This window comes from Fusarium fujikuroi, chromosome FFUJ_chr03 (genome assembly GCF_900079805.1).
Source record: "Fusarium fujikuroi IMI 58289 draft genome, chromosome FFUJ_chr03".
NCBI lineage: Eukaryota > Fungi > Ascomycota > Sordariomycetes > Hypocreales > Nectriaceae > Fusarium > Fusarium fujikuroi.
Genome location: NC_036624.1, coordinates 496,822 through 523,157, shown reverse-complemented (window position 1 = coordinate 523,157; position 26,336 = coordinate 496,822). Strand labels below are relative to the sequence as shown.

General features: G+C 47.7%; 9 protein-coding genes; 5 read left to right on the top strand and 4 right to left on the bottom strand.

The window, feature by feature from the left end:
• Positions 1-116: 116 nt before the first annotated feature.
• Positions 117-2,194, bottom strand: FFUJ_02293 (uncharacterized protein; the record flags this gene model as incomplete). XM_023574005.1 has 6 exons in its annotated part: positions 117-309; positions 355-897; positions 947-1,024; positions 1,071-1,952; positions 1,997-2,092; positions 2,139-2,194. The coding sequence occupies 6 exons, from the start codon at positions 2,192-2,194 to the stop codon at positions 117-119; spliced, it is 1,848 nt and encodes a 615-aa protein (XP_023427438.1).
• Positions 2,195-3,451: 1,257 nt separating this feature from the next.
• Positions 3,452-4,637, top strand: FFUJ_02292 (related to taurine dioxygenase; the record flags this gene model as incomplete). XM_023574004.1 has 3 exons in its annotated part: positions 3,452-3,677; positions 3,721-4,434; positions 4,486-4,637. The coding sequence occupies 3 exons, from the start codon at positions 3,452-3,454 to the stop codon at positions 4,635-4,637; spliced, it is 1,092 nt and encodes a 363-aa protein (XP_023427437.1).
• A 1,426-nt stretch (positions 4,638-6,063) lies between these two features.
• Positions 6,064-6,501, top strand: FFUJ_02291 (uncharacterized protein; the record flags this gene model as incomplete). XM_023574003.1 has 2 exons in its annotated part: positions 6,064-6,334; positions 6,392-6,501. 2 exons carry the CDS (start codon positions 6,064-6,066, stop codon positions 6,499-6,501), a joined length of 381 nt encoding a protein of 126 aa, XP_023427436.1.
• Positions 6,502-6,858: 357 nt separating this feature from the next.
• Positions 6,859-9,222, bottom strand: FFUJ_02290 (uncharacterized protein; the record flags this gene model as incomplete). XM_023574002.1 has 2 exons in its annotated part: positions 6,859-8,705; positions 8,772-9,222. The coding sequence occupies 2 exons, from the start codon at positions 9,220-9,222 to the stop codon at positions 6,859-6,861; spliced, it is 2,298 nt and encodes a 765-aa protein (XP_023427435.1).
• Positions 9,223-10,857: 1,635 nt separating this feature from the next.
• Positions 10,858-12,657, top strand: FFUJ_02289 (related to Dextranase; the record flags this gene model as incomplete). The annotated part of the gene is made up of 1 exon (XM_023574001.1): positions 10,858-12,657. One exon carries the CDS (start codon positions 10,858-10,860, stop codon positions 12,655-12,657), a length of 1,800 nt encoding a protein of 599 aa, XP_023427434.1.
• Positions 12,658-13,679: 1,022 nt separating this feature from the next.
• FFUJ_02288 (uncharacterized protein) lies at positions 13,680-15,858 on the top strand (the record flags this gene model as incomplete). XM_023574000.1 has 4 exons in its annotated part: positions 13,680-14,632; positions 14,698-14,850; positions 14,899-15,119; positions 15,185-15,858. 4 exons carry the CDS (start codon positions 13,680-13,682, stop codon positions 15,856-15,858), a joined length of 2,001 nt encoding a protein of 666 aa, XP_023427433.1.
• A 703-nt stretch (positions 15,859-16,561) lies between these two features.
• FFUJ_02287 (probable xanthine dehydrogenase) lies at positions 16,562-21,348 on the top strand (the record flags this gene model as incomplete). XM_023573999.1 has 10 exons in its annotated part: positions 16,562-16,983; positions 17,031-17,175; positions 17,223-18,504; positions 18,555-19,653; positions 19,700-20,092; positions 20,139-20,573; positions 20,624-20,647; positions 20,701-20,770; positions 20,818-20,968; positions 21,020-21,348. 10 exons carry the CDS (start codon positions 16,562-16,564, stop codon positions 21,346-21,348), a joined length of 4,350 nt encoding a protein of 1,449 aa, XP_023427432.1.
• A 23-nt stretch (positions 21,349-21,371) lies between these two features.
• FFUJ_02286 (related to heterokaryon incompatibility protein het-6) lies at positions 21,372-23,213 on the bottom strand (the record flags this gene model as incomplete). The annotated part of the gene is made up of 1 exon (XM_023573998.1): positions 21,372-23,213. The coding sequence occupies one exon, from the start codon at positions 23,211-23,213 to the stop codon at positions 21,372-21,374; it is 1,842 nt and encodes a 613-aa protein (XP_023427431.1).
• A 682-nt stretch (positions 23,214-23,895) lies between these two features.
• Positions 23,896-25,394, bottom strand: FFUJ_02285 (uncharacterized protein; the record flags this gene model as incomplete). XM_023573997.1 has 8 exons in its annotated part: positions 23,896-24,041; positions 24,089-24,173; positions 24,229-24,655; positions 24,702-24,724; positions 24,778-24,805; positions 24,976-25,113; positions 25,162-25,214; positions 25,266-25,394. The coding sequence occupies 8 exons, from the start codon at positions 25,392-25,394 to the stop codon at positions 23,896-23,898; spliced, it is 1,029 nt and encodes a 342-aa protein (XP_023427430.1).
• Positions 25,395-26,336: the final 942 nt, after the last annotated feature.

Genomic DNA, 26,336 nt, shown 5'->3' with positions numbered 1-26,336 from the left:
TTAAAAATCAACGGACCTCGCCTTTGGATTGACCATTTCCGGGACCGGATATGCACAGCTATGACACCAGATTGGGTAAATTTCTCCATTGAGGTTATTTCCTATGTGGTTCGCTCTCAGCCTGTATCGATGCATTTTGCTCGGAGGGCGCGCAGAATTACAACCATTTGCTCTATACTCGACCCTGGAAACGCCCATCTTTCGCAGATCCTGATTCCCTTGTCCTGCAATTGGTTGAGATCTGGGACTCTGAGGGCGTCTAATCTTGAGAAGGCTGCGAATGAGAGGAGCAATACTACTGCCATGGTCCTAGATCTATTAGTAATCGTTATTGCACTCTTGTCGTAGACATACCCATGTAAGAGATTCTCCAAAGATGCTGTTGGTGCATGGACTGCAAATTCGACTGCATTGAGGTATCTACGACAGTGGACCAGACATTGTCGCGCATTCTCAAGGGTGGCGGGATTAGGTTGTGTCCCCGGTGCAAGAGCGCAAACTTGATACAGAAAAGGCCTGTAGATAATGTCACCCGTGGTATGATATCGTATAGTAACCATGGTATCATCAATCCCTATCGGTGGAATCTCAAGATTGGGTCTAATACTGTGAGGGAGGAGATGATACCATGCACCCAGCTGACGATTCAACTCGTGAGCTAGATTTGGGAGACTTGACTGCGTCTCTTCAGAGTTATCAGCTTGGTTATCGCCTGTACCTGGCTCAGCTTCTGCGTAGAGGACGTAGTGGATTCTGTTCAGAAGGCGACGGGATGAGAGATCGGCGAGCCAGCGGTGCATATAAGGTTCGGAGGGACCATCGGACCATGGGTAGGGGAGTTTATCGACGATCTTTTCGATACCACTGCGAGGGAGATGGTGCTCCGCGAGGATATCACTGACGATAGTTAGAGAACGCTTTTGTAACATAAGGCGGGGTGGCTTACCATTCGAGCACGAGAATGGCCCAGAAGACTCGCAGAATTGACTGGTCCTGCGAACCATCTCGCAGCAACTTCTCGGACCTGGCAAGTCAGTACAGCACTAAATCACGGCCACAGCGATACTCACCTTATCCAATAATGCTGAACATCAGTTGACGCCATGTGCACCAACCTCCACGCAAGCAGCGGCCTCGACAAATAGCTATAATACAGCGCAGCGAGATACAACGCCTGCGGTAACAAAGGATCACCACCGAACGAGCATAACGACTCCGTGAGTAATAATCTCACAGCGGGTGTGAAGAATTTTACTCCAGGGCTCCAACTTGCATCCATGCGATTTGGCGTCTCAGCAGCAACAGAACCTAGTGCGAGAACAACGAGGACCAGGGAAGACGAGAGATCAGGCCGTGCGCCGTGGTCGACGGTTCTGTCGTATAGATCGTAGAAAGCTCGCTGGTCGAGAATTGGATGGAAGCGATGAACGAGTTGGAAGTAGTTTCTGACGAGATGGTCTGTTTCGTTGGGTGATAATGCTGGGAGGTCGATTTGACTCGCTGGTTCGGCGTTTAATCTCAATCCTTCAGGGATGGGTCTTCTCAACTCAATATGGAGAAATAGATCTGAAGGATAGTGTCCTAGCAGTGCTTTCGCCGGCGCAGATCTGAGTAAGTTCCCTGTTGTGGATGAGTGAGAAAGTGGTATGTCCATCGTCGTGTTGAACACATTGTTATTGGCGAATTGAGACAGCGATGTTTGTGTCCCAGGTCCTGTTGAGTGGACTGATGAGGCAGGTACTATTCCATCCTCAGGACTGATTGGTTCGTTATGTCGTGTTATGGGATATGGTGCGTATGGCGTAGAGGCCGGATAAGGAGTCGATGCTGGGAAAGGTGTTGAGATGGGACTTCGATCCCGGTGACGAGCTATAGCAGACTGAAATGTTGATTCAAGAGATTCAAGACGATCAAAGATTTCGTCAACGCGATCAACAGGAATAGCAATGCGCCTAACCAAGTCAGCCTTTCATACCAACATGAGAATGAAACTAACTTTGACTCATTTCCTTCATCGCGATACTCGCACTCAGAGTTATTCGCCTCTTCGCAGAGGGTGCAGACCGGCTGTCTGCCATCACATTTCCTCTTCCTGCATCAATCAGCACCCTATCACTTCTCTAGTAATATTGACGCACCTCTTTCTGCAGTAATTGCAGGCCTTGGCGGCTCGCTTCCGCTTCGCAGATTCCATGCCTGCCTGTTTTGTGTGTCACACTGGGAAATCTTTGCCGCGGGGCGGATGTCAGGCGGAGTCGGCGGCTGGGCCTCCGCCTTTGGTCAAGGGCGGAAGAACTTTGCGCCGTATCGGTCGAGGCCGATGATAAGGATGCCACCGATTTGAGTACTCTTGTCGAGACCATGTAAAGTGGGAAAAGCTTTTGTCCGGGCATCAAACACAGCTACCCTGAACTTGTTCATTCAATTATTCTAATAGATTAAAATAATGCAAAATGCCATTGATTCTGATTCGATTATGTAGCACGATTGTCCTTAACTTATAGGTACATTCAGTTACCACTTAGTCGTGAGAAATTACACGTTTTACCAGAGTAATCATTGATGTAATCTATTCCCCAGAACTGAGGGAACAATAGAGGCAACTTTCATAATTCTCAAGCCTACAACATGCAATTAATTCTGAGTAACGCAGCGCTTGAAGCAAATGAGAAATTGCCATTTTGATCAATGTTATCAGAGAAATTGGCCCATGCCAACATTTTATCATTGCACTAATTCGATGGAGACCTCCGCATTTCACCATCCAAGGCTCTGATGACGAAGTGGATAACGTGCAATCCCCGGGATTTGACAAGCTAGCACGCCATCCCGAACTCCCATCGATCTCCCCAAATTGCAAAGAAAACGGATCTGATCACATGGTTCTCAGCTTGAAAGGAATTATTTGCTCGGCCTGTCGGATAGACGAGACATGGCGAAATTGTAAGCGTCTGTCACCTAATACGAAAGGTCATTCATGAGCGAGTACGAGGATGACAAGACCGAGTCAAATGCTGGCGACAACCGATATCTCGGAGCTCAAAGAACCTCCTCGACTCCGATCATCCAATGGGATCAACAATGGAACGAGATCCGAGAGACTCCGAGTTCCGAATCGGTTGTCGACCGATGATGCGGATGAGACAACGTTATCGCAAGCGCAGCTCCGGTCTCACTATCCAATGAATTCACAAGCTAAAGTGACACCATCGACCATGATGAAAGCGCAAGACCAACGGCATGACTCACTAGACTGTGTGCGTACCTGTTCTTGCGGGGTTAGCGAGGTCAATCGGGATGTCGTAAGTGAAATGACGGATTGTGCGATCTGATAACGCGTGGTGGGGACTGATGCTATTATATATAAGAGAAGCATAGAGCCACGCAAATACTGTCTTCTGTTCCTTAAGATTAGCATTGTTTCATTAAGACAGGTCAAACATAGCTCAGCATGTCGACTACTGCTACCATCACCCAACAGGCTGAGCGCATTGTGCCGCTCAATGTCGAGGCCAACAAGTACCCAGAGCCTCTCAAGGTATCGGGAGCCCTTGACAAGTTCACATTCGAAGAGTCAACCCCCGTCATCGGACGCGAATATCCAAAAGTCAATCTCGTCGACGACATCATCAACGCCCCCAACGCCGATGAACTGATCCGCGATCTCGCCATCACCAGTAAGTTTCCTCCCGGCCCCCAAACTCATCGCTAACATCTCAGTCTCCCAACGCGGCGTCGTCTTCTTCCGCGCCCAGGACAACCTCACAGACGAACAGCACAAGCAGCTCGTCCACCGTCTCGGCCAACTAACCAACAAGCCGAAAGACTCAACTCTCCACATCCACCCTCTTCTCAACAGCACCAATGAATTCGGCGTAGACGACAATGAGATCAGCGTTATTTCATCAAACGTGGAGTTCTTCCAGGATAGAATCAAAGATCGTGATGATCGAAAGCAGGGCGCTGCAAGCTGGCACAGCGATATCCAATTCGAGCAGTATCCCGCTGACTACACGAGTCTGCGACTCACAAAACTCCCCGCCGGAGGTGGCGATACCCTCTGGGCTTCGGGATATGAATTATATGATCGATTTAGCGATCCCTACAGGAAGTTCTTTGAGGGCTTGACTGCTACCTTTTCTGGCGAAGGGTTCTTGAGGGCGCGAGATGCGAGACCGGATCATTACCAGGTTTACGAGGAACCGAGAGGAAATCCCGCCAATGTCGGTGATGAGCTCAAGGCCATTCATCCCGTGGTTCGAACAAACCCAGTTACGGGATGGAAGTCGATCTTTGCGATTGGAAACTTCCCCAAGCGCATTAATGAGCTGAGCGAGCGCGAGAGTAGAGAGATCTTGGAGTCGCTCTACAAGAGGATTGAGCAAAACCATGATCTGCAGGTTCGCTTCAGATGGAGAAGTCCCAACGATATTGGTGAGTACTCTGATTCAAATGGTGGTTGAGTGTAATGCTAATGATGATTAGCATTCTGGGATAACCGCAGTGCATTCCATAGCGCGACGAATGATTATGATGGTCTTGGTGAGCGCACGGGTCACAGGGCTGTAGGCATTGGCGAGAAGCCTTACCTTGATCCCAACAGCCTTTCGAGGACCGAGGCATTGAAGAGAGCTTAGGAATAATGTTTAGAACTAGCATGCAATTGATCTCCAGAGGCTGCCGGAGCTTTTCCTGTCCTCGGGCTTTTTACCCAACACCCTGACCACGGTCCGCTCTAGTATCCTATTTGGGTTTATGCTTGTACAAGACATTCTAGATTTGTGTTCAAATGGAACGTTGAATCCGAGTTAGCCGGCTTGGCCTCAGGGAAGGTCTTTACCCCTCTATCTCTGCCGTGTCTGCGCCGCAGGGAATTTATGCTGTAGCACTGCAGAGTAGTGGGTCGGACAAACAGCCAAGGGCGATCATGATGACAGAGAGAGAGAGAGAGAGTCAGGGAGCTGTATGGACCCGGGACCCTGCTCTTGGCTGTACGATGAATTCTCATATTGATTCACAAATAGCTTTGAGGGAATCTACTACTTGCAGCCGCCAATGTCTACTTGCTTTTCTATACTCATCTAGTCCTGTGTTCAGACATTCCATTCCGCCCCCAATACCGCACTGCTAAACTCGTTCCACTCTCCGGGCATACATGCAGCTCAACTCCAATTAGAGCTGGTTCTGTGAGTTTAAACTCCGAGCCCGCATGATCCTTGTCACGGCCGGTCCATCCGGGTCTCCTTTCAGCTGAATTTACGAGCCGCTACTAAAGATCTGCGCTAGATTTAGGAACTCGAACTACCCCTCATAAAGGAATGTATCTTTGTTGTTCCACATGTGGATAGATTTCTTCAATGTCTAGCGACCACCGTTGAATCCTCGCTGAGTGGTTTCCCGCCTTGGCGATGTGATAGGTATGCAGGGTTCTAAATAGCCGACGATACTCGAAGTCTCGGCCTTGAGATGCACAGCCAAGAGCCTGACTTAATACAGGTCATATCAGCCGCTCCAGGGCCCGCGGGATTTAATTGGGGGCCTATTATGGTGGAACAGGGGGGGGGGGGGGGGGTGGAGTTAGGGTTGCCAGATCTGCTCTTAGCTCTTAGCCATCTTCAATTCTCAATCTCGCACTGGACCCACGAGCCTAACATTGGACCAATCCTCAGATAGTATCCTCCATTAACGCCGAGTTAGGTGATCTAGACCGTAACCGTAACTAAACTACCGACCCTATTGAGTTTCTCTCAGTTTCTCTGAGACCTCTGGAACGTTTGCTTGGGGGCCGTATCAATTCGGAAGTCGCAAAGCTGCGGTTATGGATACCCTGGTATCGAATAGACGCCCGAGTACCCTTATGCTTGCATTCAAGCGACGTGGTGATATTTGGTTCACAGCATGTCAAATCCACAGTACCAAAGAGGAAGTGGCCGTACTTCAACTACGTACTGCCAGAACAACTGTCGGGTATAAGTAGGGGGTCACTTCTCTTCATATCACATCCCTTCATCCTCATCCAACACTATCTAGATCAGAAAGATTCTACCAAGCTCCTTGCCCAATATGCTCTTCAACGCCTTCACCACCACTGCCATCGCAGTCTGCTCTCTTCTCGCCGTTCCCGCTCTGGCCAACCCCATCGACACCCTTCCCGCAGGTCTTGACTCCCACCTCGAGAGCCGAGCCAACGACATCACGGTCAAGTTCTGGACCACCACCACATGCCGAACCTCACGCTCCAGGAAGGGCTACAACAGTGGATATTGCATCAAAGACCTGGCTTCGAAGGACCATGCTGTTAGCATGCAGGAGAGAAAGAGGACCAGCTGCCACAGTATGCTAAACTCCACTCTTAGACGATAATGCCTGTGCTTACAAGTTATTTCTTTAGTGATCAGATACAGGGAGGGAAACTGCCAGGGCTATTCCGAGAAGGGCCTTAATCTCAATGATTGCTTCAACATTGGAGATGATTGGAAGTCTCTGAAGTTCCAGTGTTAGAGTTTCAATAAGTCATACTCTTTTAGAGACGACATGAAGTTGTTTTCTAGCTCAGACTCTCCTCAATTTGGGGAAGCGAAAGGGACGCAGATGTTCACAATATACCGTGGAGGAATAATAAAATATGGCTATAAGGTTTAGAAAGAAACAAAAGTGCAGTAGTGATCCGATCGTTAAATGGTCTTTCCATAGTATTGGACTCCAGATTATATCGTCTCATCTACACACTGAACTTGGACATATTATATACACAATCTTATGAATTTGAATTAAACTAGCTTTCCTCGTGACGCCTTGCCTAATCCATTTGCTCTGGATATTCTTGCTCTATTGTGATCGCGTACCCAGGCCTTGAGCCTAAGTTAATAATACTCTCTCGTTCTCATCATTCATCCCAAGCTTAATCGGCAAAGTCAAGAGCTTGCTACCCTCATTTTCTTCCTCCTCGCCATTTGCAAGTCTTCTCACTTCTGAAGCGTTATCACCTACCAGTGGAGAGGCCAATGCTAGAGCTACAAACTCGGATATCGTGTCTCGAGACTTGCCAGGCCGTTCCCCACTTACCCAGAATATCGATATATAGATCCCAAATACAAGTACCAATGCCACGTGGATGAAAAGAGCTGTGATAGCGAAGTATACCGTTGTACTTTGACGACCATACCCCCATCCATATCTGTAGACCTCCCAGTCGATAGATACTGGCTCATCGACTTCAGTTGCCTCGAACACTTCCGATCCAGGATTGCCATCTTCGTCAGGATGGGGCTCCCAGAATTCTTCTATCCCCTGCGATAAGCCATTCTGGAGGTTCTTGGTAATCAAGCGCATCTTTAGACTAATGGCGTTACGGGACATGCCATCAACTATAGCGAGAGAGAGTATAGCAGATACAGTCTTGGAGATCTCGTTTATATAGGATTCAACCTTTGACCCATCAGTCGTGAAGTTTCCCAGCTTTCTTCCAGTTGCTGTGTTGAAAGGTGGAACAAAGTGATTGGGAATATAGTCGTCGTCATCCTTATCATGGTCGTCGTCAGTTTTTATAAAGGTATTCATTAAATTCTCAATCGCTGTGACGCCTCTTTTTCCGTTCCTAACGTTGTAATGGTATCTTGTTTTGAGGTTCAGTGATCTGGCCCAAGATGTGTTAATCATGACGTTTGGTGACGTGAGCCCTCCAGGAGGACTAGACGTGTTTGTGGGGTCCCAATAACGCCTCAGCGACATCAGGTCCGTGAAATTACTGTGGATTGTGTTGTCCATCGTGGGATCGTATTCAAGAGATACATCTACCCAGCGGGCATCGATCATGCATGGGAGGATGATGCTGTCAAGCTTTGCTTTATCGCCTTGGAGATAATACGCAGGGACCGTTGCGACTGCAGCGAGAGAAAGCTTGGGATTATCAAACAAAGACGAAGCGTCGACCCATCTCAGAGTAGGGACACGAAGAGTGGATTCTGTGTGATGCCAATCCTCTTGTTTAGCGATTCGATTCCCCATTCGTTGGTAGTTGTCGGTGTCCTCTTTGTCAACAAGTTGACTGAAGTTTCTCAGATTGTTTACCTTGAATATAGGATCCTGAATCTTCTTGGTGGCATTGATCCAAGAGAAGGGAGAACACTGAACCTGAACCAGTGGTGCACGAATGTCCTGGATGCTGGGTCGAAACTGTGGGCGCTCTATGTCGTTTACCTTGCCTAATTTCTGTTCTCGGATGTGGTTCCAGAGCAGACCCACTATCATGGCGATTGAAGTATGGGAAGTTGTGGCGACAGCAAGACTTTCATTTGCTGCGGTATAGTTATTGAACTCTAGCGTTGAACTGATTTTCCGGTACGACTTTGAAACTGGTAGCTTAATCTGGGTTTCGAGATCGATCCCGTCGGTTTGATACGCTTTAAGTAATGAGAGAAGGGTGCTGTACCCTCCTCCAGGACATTGATCCCAGCTAGGATCATCCTCACACTTGCCACGCGGCGTCAAGTATGACGGAAACACTCGACTCGAGTTTCCGGTGATGAGGGTTGTAAAGTTTTGGCCGTTGAAGGCGTCATGGACTTTCCACCAATCAAGTATCGGAGTGAGCAAGATAGCGGATGATGGAGCAATAACGTTGGCGTAAACAGCGGCCATCGCAAGACCTATAGCGAAGAGGAAATTTTGGTACTGGGAAGGCTTGTGCAAGGCACCCCAAAGCCCTTTCGACCAGAGCTAAGGGACTGAGCCAAACCGATATACCCCATCTAGGACGCTAAACGACACACCCTGACCTCGAAGCATATGTCTTATAATATGGAATGCCATGGCAGTCAGAGAGGCTTGGATGAGGGCTTCGTGGATCTTGGCAGCAAACTGGAGAGCTGATGTATTTGACTCAGCCCTGATCTCCATTCCCAACACATCAAGCTTCGCGGTTTGGTCAAACCAGTATATATCACGAAGTCTGAACTGGACAATGACGATAGTAATAGCGATGGCTAAAACGTGAACCGCCACTGAGATGATCTGTAGTTTATTCTGGTATGGTATTGCAAATCTTCTGGGCTTTGAGATGGAATTCACGAGGCTTTCTCTTGACAAAGGAGATCCTGTCGGAAGCGTGTTCAAGGGTATGCTGTCTGATGAGGTGCTGATGGGTGACGTGAAATGGTAATTCGGTACCGAAAGTAGGCGGTCGGTCGCCTTGACTGGCGTGTGGCTTTCTATGTCGACCATCCTGATGAGGTTCTTTGATATTGTAAAGAGTGTCACTGACGTTGAATCCTGTCTTGACTTTCCCAGACGAGGAATGCGATCATAGAGCGTGGGAGACTAAAATTAAGAAGGGAATAGACATGCTCTGTTTCAAGGCAGTCGTAGCGTATTTAAGAGCAGGAATTACCAGAGCCTCGCGAAATATTTACAGGATAACTCTTGTGCCAAGAACTGCAGAAGCTCAGCTAGAATAAAAATAGTCATTCACCACGTCCTAAAAATATCATTGCTGCAGGTAACCCAGTTGTTTATATAAGCCTGTATGGCGGGTCGTGGTTACACGGCGACAATGATTTTAATACTTTAATAAACATCTGATGGGTCGGGGACCTCCAAGAATGACATCATTAGTCTGAGTGGGTGACTTTCTGGGCTGAATTGAAGTCCTGGCTCTGTGCTACATTAACTACCCAATGAGGTCTTTTGCAGCAATGAGCCCCCAACTCACGTTAGGCACCTTGCTGTTGGATTTAACATGGGGGTTAAAAATAGCAATTACCTGGCGGCATGTGTAATCAATACAGTACTAGTAAGCGGGAAAGTTATAGAAGAAGAAATAATCTACTATATATTAAAGAATATATGGGAAACGTTTTAAGATTGGATTATTTCTATTCGGAGTTGCGTCGCTCTGTTTAATCAAACGCTAAAGCAACAAGATTATCTTGTGCTTCACAATAAGACTGCAGTCATCAATTAGGGGCTGAGTTTACATTTAGTGCACCCACATGAAGTTGTACCGGGGCTGTACCTTGTGATAGTCCTGTGTGTCAGCCTACATATCAATATGGCGTGCCTGCAGAGCCTCGTTAGCCAGGCTGCCCGAATTCCCTAACTTGAATACACCAGTACACGAATTCAGCACAATTTAATGACGAATGGTCTAGGAGTAGTTATTCTAGTTCTCAAATCATATTTCATTAGGCGAGAGAATCATAACTTAAAGGGATATTTGAATAGAATGCTCACGACGTGGTAAAACCTTGTAAGCTATGCCAAGTAGATAGCTGACCTGCCGGCCTGGCTGACGCCGATCCGTTTCACCATCGCGCTTAGAATAGCAGAATGGGCGGCTGAAAACAAATTCCCCATCTGATACTAGCTATAGCTGTCTTTAAGACTTAACGAAAACCCGCGGTAACTTCTCCATGTCACCGGGTTAGTGGCAGCCACCTCATTCCTAGTCGTGCGAGAGGACCAAATTGAGTGTTCCTGCTATTGGATATGACTACTGTAAATGTGCCAGAACAAAAGCTTCTTGGCAGTCCGGAATGATTCTCGGGAGGTTTTGACACATGCATCTGCATGAAATTACCGCACCCGCAAAAAATACCTGGCTTCACTGGCTGGCGTCTGGATGCCAAGATGCATGGGGTCTCGGCTTAGAGCATACCATTGGTTAACGATGTCTTGTCGGTCCGTTTCTTTGTTAGATCGATCAATTGACACGCAATGAGGCCTCTTTACATGTGGCTATGCGCTATGTTCAAATATGTGAGTTCATCTGGAAATGAGATAGAATGAGAGGATTTATAGCTACCAAGGCCAGCTTCTATGGGCCCTTCCAAGTTCACAGATTAATCCCCAGCTACAAACATGTTACTCCCATGCTGGAAGTTTTTCGGCTTCCTCGCAGCAGCCCGACTTTGCGAACTAAAAGTGCCAGACTCTGATATTACGACATGGTGGCACGAAAACTCGGTCGTCAACACCAATACTTCAGTAGCGGCTGATGAGGTACGGCGTTCACGACGATACAACGTCTCCGTTTCCCTTGCGGGTGAGGATGACTTTCATCATTCTTTCGTCTATGAATCCATTCCTCGTAATGGCAATGGCAAGATGTTCGATCCAGCTCAACCAGGGAACGAGTATGATTTTGCGGACGGAGATGGGATTACCACTGAGGCAGATGAGGGAATTAATATGGCTTGGACGCAGTTTATCTACCGCAAAGACGTCGATGTTCGGATTGTTACTACTGACGGGTCTTCGATTGGCCCAGCTTCAAACGTTGTCATCCGCCCTGTTGATCTTGGCTTTTTAGTTAAGAGTCCAAAGCATAACACTGTCTTGGTTCGAGTGCCTTACCAGAAATCCGGGGCTAGATTCTCTGTTGAGTTCAAGGACGATCTCTTCACGTACAGGTCCAACGGCACTGACTATGTGAATGATGGTGGTGTCATAGTCAGTGAGGAACCCAGAAATGGCCTTATCATCTTCGCCAGCCCGCCTCTGCCCAAGGATCTAATTCCCTCCAAGACATCCAGCAACGTACAGGTCATCCACCCTGGAAAGATGACGCAAGACACTTTCGGGTCCAAACCAACCATGATCTTCGAACCGGGCGTCCATTGGATAGAGAAGGATGGTGTTCTTGGCAAGGACCATATCAAGTTGAATCCGAAGACTCACTACGTATATTTCGAGCCTGGTGCCTACGTCAAAGCAGCACTGGAATACACAACGAAACACTCCACTTTCCATACAATCGGCTATGGAGTTCTGTCAGGCGAGAATTATGTATACATGGCCAACACAGTCAAAAACTATACTTCAGTGAAGGACGACAGGTACAGCCTCCGTATGTTCTGGCATCAGTCCGTGACAGACAATCAGACCTGGCACTGCATCGGCCCAACGCTTGCTTCGCCGCCGTTCAACACGATGGATCTCTATCCCAAGAACAGCACTCCTCACGAAGAAGATAACAAAGTCAGTGCACATATCCGCGATTACAAGCAAGTTGGGGCATATTATTTCCAGACCGACGGAACACAGATGTATAAAGGTTCAGTTCGCGATGTATTCTGGCACGTCAATGATGATGCTATCAAACTATATCACTCTGGAGCTCAACTTCACGGTCTGACGATTTGGAAGGCTCGGAACAATGCTATCATTCAGATGGGCTGGAAGCCGCGTAACGTTAGCGACGTATCGGTTAGTAAACTCCGCATCATTCATAATCGGTGGATCAAGCCCGATGCGTATGTTCCGTCGGCTATTCTGGGTGCGTCGCCGTTCTACGGTGATCCAAAGGAGATCGACACTCAGCGGACCATACAAGTCAAAATTGATGATGTCGTCTGTGAGGGGGTTTGTGCAGCACTCATGGCGATTGCTCCAATGCAAAACTTCGACTTGCAGATCTCAAATGTGCATTTTGAGACGCTACATAACGATACGGAGCTGAGACTTGGAAGAAGCGTCGTTGGTATGGACGCCGGGGAGGAGATGGATAATTATACTCCCGGGCAGGCAAACCTGACGCTGGGTATTCATATTAAGAACTGGACAATTGCTGATACGGAAGTGGATAAGAAGAATGCGGGCGAGGATGGGTTGGGCCAGCTGAAGATTAACCCCATGTTTGATGGAGACTGGAGCATATGATCTCAACATTGTGAGTTCAGGTCATGTGAGTTTTGAGGCCCTGTTATACAATCAAGAATTTTGCACTGCCCTCTCTAGAATTGACAGTGACGTAGACACAAAATCAGGCTTCGTAACATACACCAGGGATTTAATAAGCATAAGCTACTTCTCCCCTGATAAAAACGAGGTAAGGCTATTATCTTCCTAGAGTGACCATTCTACTACCAAGAAAAAGCATTTCGAGTCTCATGTATCTGAACACTGTTACCCGCAAATGCCCTCTGGACTTATTACTGCAGAAGTATTCACACGATGAATACCGAATATTAACATGAGCTGTAGGACGCGTTACGGCATGCGTTCCCAAATCAAGGGCGCTCTTCCTCTTATCGATACAACCACTCGCCACTTGTTTTTCTTTCCTACCTTAGCTTTAAATAGTTTATAAGGCTGGCCACCATTTGAGAGGAATCGGTACTTTGTAAGATAAGTAAAATTAAATAGCGAGCGTTGATTATCCTAATATCCAAGGAAAGGGAAGGCTTCAGACGCCAGAAACACTTGACAGGATGCAGGGAAATGCACTTTAGGAGAAGTGCATTTCGGTGACAAGCCAAACGCGCAAAAGCGCCTCTGGGCTTTGCCTAATGATCATGCGTACTTCCTACCTAGTGGTCTAATTGGACCGCACTGATCTGCTGTCTCACTCCGCCTCCAAGTTTCCTGAAGCCATGGCGAGCTGAAACTTTTAGTTATAGCCACTTCAGTTGAGGCGTTTTGCGGCTTGCATTACAGGCTTGAAAGTTCTGTTTTTTCTTTTCAATTTTGCTTTTTATTGAATATCATGGCCAAAGGACGTCCTAGAATATTGTGCTATTATGCTTATGCTATCAACTTATGCAAAATGTGAATTGGCCGGGGGCAATATATATTGTTCTGATACCCCCATCTACCAATTTCGATCAGTACTCACTCCAAATCGTTTTTCTTGGTTTATTTCTTGTCAACTGTCTGACTCCTGTTTCCTTCCCGACCTTACTATGGAGAGCCATGATATTTATACAGGTATATGGCGAAACTACTCCACCGCAGGTCTAGACGGCAAAGTTATAACTCTGCCCATACAGTCTGCTGGCTATCTTATCTCGGGTCTGACGGTTCTCCTTACCCTGGCTGTGGAGAGCTGTTGGACAATTGCCGCTTATGCTCTCCACCAGTGCCACGTTTCAGAGGCTACCGACCCGCTGGAGCTTCAATTACAAGTCCTCCTCCGCAACGTTGAAAAGCCAACGTCAGCTGTGTGGCATCTCGCCAAGATTTGGCGGGCTTGGAGGAAGTCTAATGTCCGACATGTCCGCAAACTGCTCTGTACAGGCCTGTTCGCTATCATCTTTGCCGCGGCGATCGTCCCAGTCGGTACGATCGTGGCAAGCATCGCTAGCACGCGAGAGGAAGTCGTGCTGGTGCTAGCAAAGCCAAGAAACTGTGGCTATGTCAGAAGCAACTTTTCAGTTTCTTCCAGCAATGACGCCTTTGCGGCTTCATTTGCGTACACCACTGACAAGGCGATCCGCGGTCGAGCTTATGCTAAAGCGTGGTATCGGAACGCAGAGGCGTCGCGGCGCGATCCTCCCTCTAGCTTTCCCGTCGCAAGGCTACCTTATCGTAATGATACAGTCCCCTGTCCTTTGAAAGGCAATCGATGTCGCTATTATGCTGCTGATACGAACGACGAAAACATGGCCATTGCGTTAGACACGGGTCTGCTGGATACTGGCGCCTATCTGGGCATTAATGGACCCAAGGAAAACATGATCCAGTTTCGAAAGAAGACGACTTGCGCGCCTACCAGAATCCCCGATCTTTGGGTGCCCTACCAAGACGGGTCCGATAATTTCACAGCCCTGAAGGCAGGGCCTTATGAAGGACCTGGCAATATTACGCTCAAGTTCAACACTCGTATCCGGGATGAGAATGTCGGATATGTCACGGGGTAAGTTTGATTGGCGCAAGAATCCGGTGAGATAGAAAAGATTAGACTAATGTGTTTTCTTCCAGATTTGCAGTGATAGACCCTGGTGCCACCAGCGCGTCCTTGGATCAATGGCAGCCGACTGATCCCTTCAAACATGACGACGCGATTCTCACTCTTCACGCGATTCTCCCCAACGTTGTATATCTCGGCCCCGTCAACGATCCGATGTTTCTAGCGTCAGGTAAAAGCAAGAGAATGAATCTAGGGAAATTGACGTATCGCAGTGATTACTTCATCACCTCCCTAGTTTGTCTCGATCAGGTACAGGTCTGTAACCAAAATAACGGAAAGTGCTCCAGCCTCACGCACAACAGTGAGGCCTTCAGACAAGGCGAGACAGACCTGGATCTTAACAGCCACCAACTTGGCGTATTAAAGAGAGTTATTTCTGCCCTCGTGGATTCTACGACATTCCAGTCTGGAATCGCCCCACTTGGAAGCACAGGTTTGTGTTCCTTTTCTATACAAAGAATAACGTGCTGTTATACTAACAAGAGAACTTCTGAACAGGGTTACTGGCAAGCGAACTAGTGTATAATAATGCCATCTCCCCACCGCTCCCGGACGACCAATGGATCAAAGAAGTGACTCTCTGGTTCCAAACAGGTCTTAGTATTCTCCAGGAGCAAATAATGCTCTTCCTGGATATATCCGGATATAATGACACCGGCGGAGCCTTTATACTAGAACCAGTCAAAGAGTTACCTGGAAAAGATCGTGCCGAACTGGAGTGGCAGTGCGCCGCCCAGAAGATCCCTTCCCAAGGCCAGGTTCAGAACTTCAATTTCGCTGCTGTGATCGTCATTGGCACTGTGTCAGCGACTATTATCCTCATAGGATTGATCCTTGAGCCGGTTATTGGATGGATAAGGAAGCCGAAGAGTAAAAAGGATAAAGAGGACAAAAAGGAGAAAAAGGACGAAAAGGAGAAAAAGGAGAAGAATAAACGACAGCTGGCAAGAGATATGGACAGCTTATATTGGCTTCTTCGTGCGGCATTGCTGGGTATCGGCGTGACAGCTTGGAATGACGATGAGGGAGACATTCCAGTTACTACTACGGGAGTAACAGTACAGCACCCAGGCAAAGACGACAGGGAGTGTTGCCAGAGGTTTTATATAGCTGAAAGGTTAGAACCCTGTTTGCATGAGATCAGAAGTGGTAACTTGCCGTCTGGTAATTAATAGTTCGTAAGAACCTTTCTAACAGCTAGTATAATTACATTAGTATTTACTTCTTAAAGTACGGTTATAAATAAGAGAAAAATAACATGAATTTTAACTTATCATCAATTTAATCTAAGGTTATATTAATAGATGTAGTAAGAACTTCTTACAATTCTATCCTTTTGAAGTAAAACACTTCTTTATTTGAGTTTCTCAACTACCCACGTTAATTCTGGCATATCCTCACTTCGGTCCTAGACTCCTAGTAGCACTGACACGGGGTGGAGAAACAAACAGGGAATGTTAGTAACAGAAGTGGGTTCCATCCTCCCACTTTCGAGTGAGATAGATAATTCGGTTATCTCGGCGACACAAACCCCTCATCCGTGTATGTACAACGGCCCGGAAACACAACGGGAGATAACGTTTGAGTATTCCAGCTTCGAAAATAGACCAATCAGCAAGAATGGGGCCAATGTGCTATCGTTATGTACTGCGGGGAAGTCGCTGAGTGGCGTATCATTCAAAGATGGGGTCTGGGCAAGGGTGGGATGATGGTTTGTGATAACTACAACTAGTCCGAGTGGCTGACTTTAGAGCGGAGGGACTAGTTGCGCTGACCATCTTGTTTCTCCAATTTGTTGTTTCTACCATTCTGAAACCTAATTCTGTTTTCATCTTTGCCAATTGACTTCTATCTCATTCAGTTCACATCGCTACAATGAAGGCTTCACAGGACGCCCTCCCATCACCGCCCCTATCCGACACCGACGAAACAGCCCCCAAAACACCAGTAGAATCCCTTGCAGCCCTGATAAAAACAACCTATAGAACCTCCGATATAAAATTCTACATCAATGGTCGGCCAGTAACCGTCAAGAACCCCAACCCGGATTGGGTTCTCCTCGATTGGATCCGAGCTCAAGATTCCCTGAAAGGAACGAAATTAGGATGCGGAGAAGGAGGCTGTGGAGCATGCACTGTAGTGCTACAGACTTTGGAACATGGACGCGTGAGACATCTTGCAGTAAATGCTTGTTTATATCCACTTGTTGGCGTCGATGGCAAGAGTCTCATCACCGTTGAGGGGCTGGGCACGGTGAAGAGGCCGCATCCACTCCAAGAGAGGATTGCCAAGATGCAGTAAGTAAGAGCATAGGTTGAGTGAGGACACAAGCTTATAGGGTTAGTGGCACACAATGTGGTTTCTGTACGCCAGGAATTGTCATGAGTTTGTATGCACTCATCAGAAACTCGTACCGAGATGGGAAATTCCACTTGACCAACTCTGAAGTTGAGCTACAGGGCCATCTGGACGGGAACCTGTGTCGCTGTGTAAGCCACACACAGAGAGCTCTTTGGTATCTGCTTACACAAATTAGACCGGCTACAAACCCATCTTCGAAGCAGCGCGAACCTTCATCACAGAAGACCTCAACGGAACAATAGCCGAGATTAACGGCAAGGAGATAGCGCCCGAGAAACCTGTAGAAGACGACTATGCAACTGTTGCGCTCGAGTCTAACAAGACTGGGTCATGCGGTCGCCCTGGGGGATGCTGTCGAGATAATCCTGATTCAAAAGGATGCGGGTCAACTGGTATTGATGAATCGAACCCGAAGGAGATGGAGACACCGATCACAGCTCCCAGGCCACAGGAAACACCGAGTACACCACCAAAATCACCCGGCAAGCCGGAGTTTGGTGAGACATTCTTACCATACGATCCCTCAACAGAGCCTATCTTCCCTCCAGCGCTACGAAAGTACGAACCTCAACCGATCTGCTATGGCGATGATCGAAGACTCTGGTTTCGACCGACAAACCTCCAGCAGTTGATTGAACTGAAAGGCATGTATCCAGAAGCCAAGATCGTCGGCGGCGCAAGTGAGACTCAGATCGAAGTTCGCTTTAAGAAGAGAGCTTATCGAGTTTCTGTGTTTGCAGCAGATATCACTGAGCTGAACAGCTTCACCGTGGATCCCCTGCAGATGAAACAGGCTGAGCTTGAATCTCTGAAGTGTATCAGTATACCCGGAAACCTTTCCTTGACCAAGGTTGAGGAAATGTGTACCGTCTTGTACGCCAAGCTAGGTCAACGAGCTTCACCGTTGGAAGCCCTCCGAAAGCAACTCCGGTACTTCGCTGGTCGACAGATCCGCAATGTAGCCAGTCTAGCAGGCAGTCTCGCCACAGCAAGTCCCATCTCCGACTCTGCACCCGTCCTCTTAGCCACAGGAGCCAGAGTGAAGATCCATTCTCAAACCGGCGGCACAACTGAGATTCCTCTATCTTCATGGTTTCTATCATACAGAACAACAGCACTTCCTGAAAACGGAGTCATAACGGAGATTGTGATCCCGCTTCCGAGTGAAGAGATTGAGATTACGAAAGCTTATAAGCAGGCGAAGAGGAAGGATGATGATATCGCTGTTGTCACTTCTGGGTTTAGGGTGAGGTTGAATGGGGATGGGGTTGTGGAGGATGCTGCTTTTGCTATTGGTGGTATGGCACCGACGACTGTCATGGCTGAGAAAGCGCAGGAGGCTGTCGTGGGGAAGAAGTGGTCTGATATGAAGACCTTGGATGCTGCGATGGATGCGCTGCTGGAACAGTTTCAGCTTCCGTTTGGTGTACCTGGCGGCATGGCGCATTATCGAAAAGGTCAATTCATTCCCGCAAGCATCATTTACTTCTTGCTAACCATCCTACAGTTCTCACTATTTCAATGTTCTTCCGGTTCTGGCACGAAGTGGTTCATGACCTTGGTCTCGGCGAAGTTGATCCTGATCTCATTGAGGAGATTCACCGTGGCATCTCATCCGGTAATCGTGACAACTTCACTTCTTCAATGCTGAACAGAGGTACCAAAGAAGTTGGCCGCCCAATTCCCCATCTCTCTGCAGTCAAACACTGTACCGGCGAAGCAGAATACGTCGATGACATGCCACGTCAGCACAACGAACTCTTCGGGGCGTTGGTCATGTCCAAAGCAGCTCATGCTGAGATTCTGAGTGTAGACTACTCAGCCGCCTTGGAGATGCCTGGTGTAGTTGGCTATATCGACAAGGACAGCATCACCAAGGAGCAGAATACCTGGGGACCTGTCGTCCTCGATGAACTCATCTTTGCAGATGGAAAGTCCAACTACTACGGTCAAGTCATCGGCATGATCTACGCCGAGACAGCGCTTCAAGCTCGTGCTGCTGCCGATGCAGTCACAGTAACATACAAACGCCTCCCCGCCATCTTCACAATCGACGAAGCCATCAAAGCAAAGAGCTTCTTCAAACATGGTAAAGAGCTTCGAAAAGGCGATGCTCTCAGTGGTTCCCTAGATGAGGCATTTAGCAAGTGCGCTCACGTCCTCGAGGGCACCACCCGCATGGGCGGCCAAGAGCACTTCTATCTCGAGACCAACGCAGCGCTTGCGATTCCTCATATGGAAGATGGCTCAATGGAAGTATACATCTCGACGCAAAACCTCATGGAGAACCAGGTCTTCACCGCGCAAGTCCTCGGCGTGCCAATGAATAGAGTGAACATGCGTGTGAGGAGAATGGGAGGCGCATATGGAGGTAAGGAGTCGAGAACGACGGCTCTGTCGATGTATCTTGCTCTTGCGGCGCAGAAGACGGCGAGGCCTGTGAGGATGATGCTGAATCGCGATGAGGACATTGCATTTAGTGGGCAGCGCCATCCGTTTCAGTCAAAATGGAAAGTCGGTGTTGATGAGAAGGGCAAGATAAAGGTTTTGGATATCGATATCTATAACAATGCGGGTGCTTCGTTGGATATGAGCGGTGCAGTCATGTAAGACATTCTTGAAAGTGACAAGACGAGCAGCTAACAATGACAGGGACCGAGCTTGTACGCACGTCGACAACTGCTATCACATTCCTAACGCTTGGATCCGTGGACATGTCTGCAAGACGAATACAGTCAGCAACACAGCGTTCCGAGGCTTCGGCGGTCCACAAGGGATGTACATCACCGAGACCATCATGTTCAAGATCGCAGAGTCTCTAAACATGGACGTTGATGAACTTCGAATGCGGAACCTGTACGAAGTCGGTCAACGAACACCTTTCCTGCAGGAGATCACAGATGACTTCCATGTTCCTACCATGATGGAACAGCTGAGTTCCTCCTCCGAGTTTGAGAAGCGCAAGTCCGCCATCAAAGAGTTCAACTCCAAGAATCGCTTCAAGAAGCGAGGTATTTCCAGGGTCCCAACCAAGTTTGGTCTAAGGTAAGTCTCCTCATCCAAATCAAAAACACCTTGCTCACAAAACTAGCTTCGCAACAGCGCTCCACCTCAACCAAGCAGGAGCTTACGTCAAAATCTACGAAGACGGCTCCGTCCTCCTCCATCACGGCGGCACAGAAATGGGTCAAGGTCTATACACCAAAATGACCCAAGTAGCAGCTGAAGAGCTCAACGTGAGCGTCGATTCAATCTACAACAAGGAGTCCCAATCCGACCAAGTCGCCAATGCTTCGCCCACCGCTGCATCATCTGGTAGTGATATCAACGGCCAAGCTGTGAAGAATGCATGTGATCAGATTAACGAGAGGTTAAAGCCGTATAGGGACAAGTTTGGAAAGGATGCTAGCATGGCGGTTATTGCGCATGCGGCGTATAGGGATAGAGTTAATCTGGCGGCGAATGGGTTTTGGAAGATGCCGAGGATTGGGTATGAGTGGGGGAACTGGAAGGATCCTTTGCCGATGTGAGTGTACTGATTTCTGCTAATGAGGATCTGCTGACGTTGAGGTTTAGGTACTATTACTTTACGCAAGGAGTGTAAGCTTTACCGGATCATTTTCGATGGGGAGTTTTGCTGACGATGACTCTAGGGCCATCTCTGAGGTAGAGCTGGATACTCTTACTGGAGACTCGACAGTACTGAGAACAGATCTCATGATGGTATGTCATTAGTGAAACAACTACCCGTCAGTTCTGACTATTTATAGGACATTGGTCGGTCTATCAACCCAGCAATGGATTACGGTCAGATTGAGGGTGCTTTCGTCCAAGGCCAAGGCCTCTTCACAATGGAAGAATCACTCTGGATGAAATCCGGCGAAATTTTCACCAAAGGCCCAGGAACATACAAAATCCCCGGTACGTCCTCTCCTCTCATCCAACTAACCCCCCCTTTACTAATCCATCTAGGTTTCTCCGATATCCCCCAAGTCTTCAATGTAAACACCCTTCAACACGACGCACAAGGCAACCCCATCAACTGGTCAAAACTAGGCTCCATCCAAAGCAGCAAGGGTGTTGGTGAACCTCCTCTGTTCTTGGGTTGTGCTGTATTCTTCGCTTTGAGAGAGGCAGTCAAGTCTGCGAGGGAGATGAATGGTGTAAGTGAACCTTTGGTGCTGGATGCTCCATGTACGGCGGAGAAGTTGAGGCTAGCTGTTGCGGATGATCTTGTGAGGAGGGCAGTTGTTGAGAGGAAGGATGGCGAGCAGGAATTCTTTATCAGGATTGAGTCTTGATATATAGATAGAGCTTACTAGAATTATATGATGTACAAAGGTTGAGGTTGACTCTCGTTAGTGATCATTCCATACCATCCGCCAACCTGTAGATAGCTCTCCCCAACCAAGTGAAACTCATTGCCTCCACTAGTACCAACATGTCTCAGCACGAACGGAACCGACGCCCCAACGCAGATAAACAGTTGATCTCCGATTTCCGCTTCCGCAGGCGCAAGTCCGAAATATCCCGTATCAGTAACAAAGCACCGCCGCAAATGACAAGCCTCCAGATTCCCACGTATAGTATTCCCATAACTAGATGGCCAACCCTTCGCTGCATAACGAAAAGGGATATCCCTGAACGGCAGCACACCATCTTTCCTCTCAAGAGCTAATTTTCGTATACGCTCTTCCCATTTAGAACCAAATTTGTACTCCTCATAGGCTTCGCGAGAGCCTCCAATGATAAAATCTGGTTTCGGGACGCCATCATCTTCTTCTTCTTCTTCTCCTTCTTTCATGGCTGACCCGTATAGATAACGAGCCAGTATGAGAAACCTGAAGAAGAATTCTGTGCTATGAGGAAACTTGACGTCTGGTGAATTGGTTGCAGGGCGTGTTGAAAGATCGACCTTGGCGACGAGACTATACCACTCCTCGACTGGAAATGGTGTTTGGCCCGCGATGTAAGTTGACCCCAGTTTCGCAATCTTTCCACATGGATATCCATATCCATGCAAAGCAGGTATTTCTCCTTCGCCCGCGCTGCGCATCACGATTTGTGGTCTGAAAGGAACGGCCGGGAGCAACACATCTACCCAAAAATCGCCTATTCCCAGAAACGCATCTGTACCGATGATATGTCTCTGAGGCGGAACGTTCCAATCCGGCACCCAAGAGGGCAGATTCTCTGTCCTCAAGTTCCCTTGTACAGCGTACAAGAGGCTCCAACCGCAAGCTGGTAGTATAGACAGAGCGCAGTCCGTGTAGATTCTGGCTGGGGTATCTTGGTACCGTGGTGTCAGGTCAAGTGACTTGTTGTAAGACTGGAGGATCGGGAGTAGGCTGTAGATCTTGTCGCGTGGGTCAGTTGCCTCGCAGTGTCGTGAATCAAGAAGAGCATAGAATATGAATATTTCGGCGTTCTCTACTGTAAGAGATTTGATGGTTTTGGAAACCACGTATGGCAGTTGGAACTGCAATCTCGTGTTGACGAGATAATGCTTGAAGTTCTCCAATGCAAACCATGGGATTTCTTTTTCTCCACAGTAAATGGTCTTTTCGGATGATAGGAAGACTTCTTGGATAACCCAAACCCTGGTGAACCAAGGCCGAAGGAAGAAATTTCGGAGTGCGTCCATCAAGGTATCGGACCTTGGGAAACTCAACGAGGTATTATCGGGGAATGGATCATAGCACTCCATTATGAATTCGATGGCCAAGTCGCTATCATTCGCAAATTCGCCTAGATAAACGATCACACCTGCAGCTTGAGAGTATATCCTTGACATGAGGCTGACTTGGTGATTTCTCTCATCAACATTAGATTGATCAATAGCCAGGGCGTCAATCCAAAGAACTCTGGTCCTATCTTTATACCGAAGGCGTTTCAAGGCGGAAAAGCAATTAGAAGTTACTGAGAATTGCTGCCGAGTCTCGGAGCCTTGCGTGGTCACGTCTATCCTCGCTGCACTGGACGCATCACCCCACGTGTACGATAAAGCCTCATATTCTGGCGCGGCGTCAATAGAGACCGTTACTAGCTCACAACAAACAGCTGCATCGGTCTCGGGCAGCAGGTGGACGAGGCGAATGTGTGACGCACTAGGCAGTGGAGGTCCAGGATATGGTTCAGCCAGCTGAGTCTCCAATGCCTTTGACATTCTTGCGAGACGATTTGGACTAGGTCGGATGTATTGGACTGGATTACCTAGTGGCAAATGAGCTCTGAAATCAATTGCCAGATGAGAAGCTGGACAGAAAGAATTCTTCGAGAAATGCTGGATCTGAGTGAAATAACAAGTGCTGTTCTCAGTCTTCACCGAAGCACTTAGCACCGATATGCGGACCCCGTCCAATAAATGGGGTTGAAAAGCTCAGCTGGAAGCACGCCTATTGTGGCTGTACAAGGCGTTTTCTTAATTACAGTGGGCTAGGCTTCTGATTCTAGTCTGATATTAACCTATCAGTTGGAGAATCTACCCAGTCTTACCGCTTTCCCTTAACCCCGCAGTGAGAAGATCATTTCTTATGACCAGATACTAGTCCAACATTTGAACAATTCTTTTAAGTGTAAGTTGGACTTTAAAAGCAGTAGTGGTTGTGACTCAACACTTTGGTTGCAACGAGGATTAAAATTCGAAAAATCTTGAAGCCGTGGTATGTTTGCTACCCATGAGGCCAAATAGTGTTGCAGCAGTTCTGTTCTCGATGAACTTGGCATAGAATTGCCCAACAACTCATGTGCCTACTAATAAAAGAGTGGCTTCTTTCCTTCTGACTTAGATTCGGTAAAAACATCCTTAGTGTAGTCTTCATTCCCCAAGTCTCTATCTACGTCGCATCTCATGGCTTGCGGGCGTTAATGAAGCGAACGCGGATGTAACTGTGCACTTTCTTATCTCTGAGAGCCTTTCGCATGTCCATCAGAAATACCTGATATTCATCTTTGGGCCACCCCAGAATCGACTGCCACGCCATGAGAGTATATCCTACATTCTCTTAGAAGACCGAAGAGTAGAACAGATGACTTGCTTACCTTCAAGATCGTTCTCGATCGTTGCGCGAAGGAACTGGCCAACTTGACATAACTTGGGGTCCTTAGCCCATCCGCCGACAGGAACCTGGGCAATGTCAGATACAGAGGCTCGAAATGGCATTGTTTGAGAAAGAAGATACCTTAAAGTCAGTGACTTGCACGTCAACAAATCCAGCAGCAGCCAGAAGCTCCGCGTCTCCCTCGATCTCGCAAAAGCTACGACCAAAAGCTTTACTCGCCTCTCTGAAAAGCTTATTCCAAGTCTGCACTGCCATCACCTCGCTGGCTGTCTCATCGTCACTGAAGAAAGTTGGATTGACCTCAACAGATTCGACGAAGCCTCCAGGCTTGCAACAGCGGAACGCTTCTTTGAACAACGCGCCCCAATCGGCAATAGCGCCAATTAAATAGCGCATATGAACAAAGTCAAAGGTGCCGTTGGCCCAAGTCCAATTACCAGTTGCGTCCTCGAGTTCAAATCGGACATTCGGTGGTACCCAATCTGGTTGAATTGGAGAAAGGTCTGTTCCAATGACCTCGGCGTTGGGATATTGGTCGGCGAAGTCGCTGCAAGATATCAGTGTCAGCAACGTCTCCGTATGAGACATAAGACTCATTCGTATATTGCCCATATACCTGTTTGAGCATCAGCTGCTTTCCTGTTGTGGCTTATCCGATGCATCGCTTACCAGTCCCGGTTCCGATGTCAAGTACCTTCTGTATATCGTTAGTATAAGCAAGACACTAGAATAAACAAGGGAAACTGGCTTCCAAGTTATCTGCCGAAGGGACGAGCGAAAGCTTGCCGTCAAGAAGTAACATGAGGTAGTGGTGGCTTGCAAACTTTCAGTAGGACGATCACATGTTGGTTGCATAGTACTTCTTACGAGATGTCAATGGACTCCTTCTGCCTCTCATCATTTGGTGCGAAATATTCAGTCTCGTACTTGTCACTATTGAAGGTCCGACCCTGAAACTTTCGGTATTCGAGAATACTTGAGGTGATGGAAGCAGTCGAGCTTGCACTGGTGTGTTGCATTAGTGGTAATAGACCAGAAATATATAGCACTTACAAGTCTTCCCCTAGCGCCGAGTCATCGTCACCCTCTTGGTTCTCATCTAGAGGCTATATTGCTATCAGGACATGATAAATCCAGATTCGAGCGGGGCACTGTACCTGTGCTGGAACGAGGTCCTGGCCTCCTTGGCTAGACATCTCAGGAGAAATTGATTCCGGAAGAATTTCTGTCGGGTTTCGTGGGCTTGTTTCACTGATGACTGCCGGTACCGCCTCGGTTTTGTCCATTTTTTAGCACTTAGGACTCAGTTCGTTGAACAAAACATGGCGGAGTGAGATTTGGCGGCCGCGAGCAGAGATAAAAAATGGCGCATTGAAGCTTTGCTAGAACCAACACCCGTAATCAGATCAGGTTTGCATAGTACTCTCTTCTCTCGCCCCATCCAGCAGGGGTACGCCAAGCGAGATGCGAGGCTAAGGCAGGACTGTAGATTGTCGCACGGTGTTGCATCTGCGTTCGCCCTGGCTCAAGGCTTAGAATCTGTGTGGTCATCACCAACAGTTACCTGGCCTGCCTATTTGATTTCGAAGAGAGCGACTATATATCTGAACTCGCATTCCCGATATCATGACACGCAGCATGGCGTTGAACCCATTGTGCTGTTCGTGCTAAACCATCAGAAGAAATCGAGCAATTGACGATCAACTTTCTGCGAGACAAGACTGATTTCTATCAATGGCTCAAAGCATATTGGAGTAACAGTCCACGGAAACTGTGAGAGCGAATGGATACAGGCCGTCGATTTTACTATCCTTCTCTCGATGGACTCACATGATCCACAAGAGACTTCGTGCCTGGAGAAGCTAGCGTCAATGTGCTTTATATTCATTTGCTGGCCGCCTGAGAATTGGCAATGGAGAGATTTTGCAAGAAATAAAAATTAATAGTTTATAATATATGCATATATATCACTTATTAACTGGGCTTCTAAAGCGATCATAGACGGCAAGGTTGGTAGAAATAATCCGTCAGAAGTGCCAATCCCGAGTGGAATGATAAGAAGTACTGCTCCACGTTTTCGTTTCCCGAATAATTTGCGCTTATGAAAGGACCTTTCAGGGAGCAGGAAAACATCAGGCTTTGATATTAGGTATCCTAAACTTAGCAAAGTTATGCTAAATTTAGTAAAGGTATCCTAAATGCATGCCAAGTTAGCTTGAGTGTTTTCG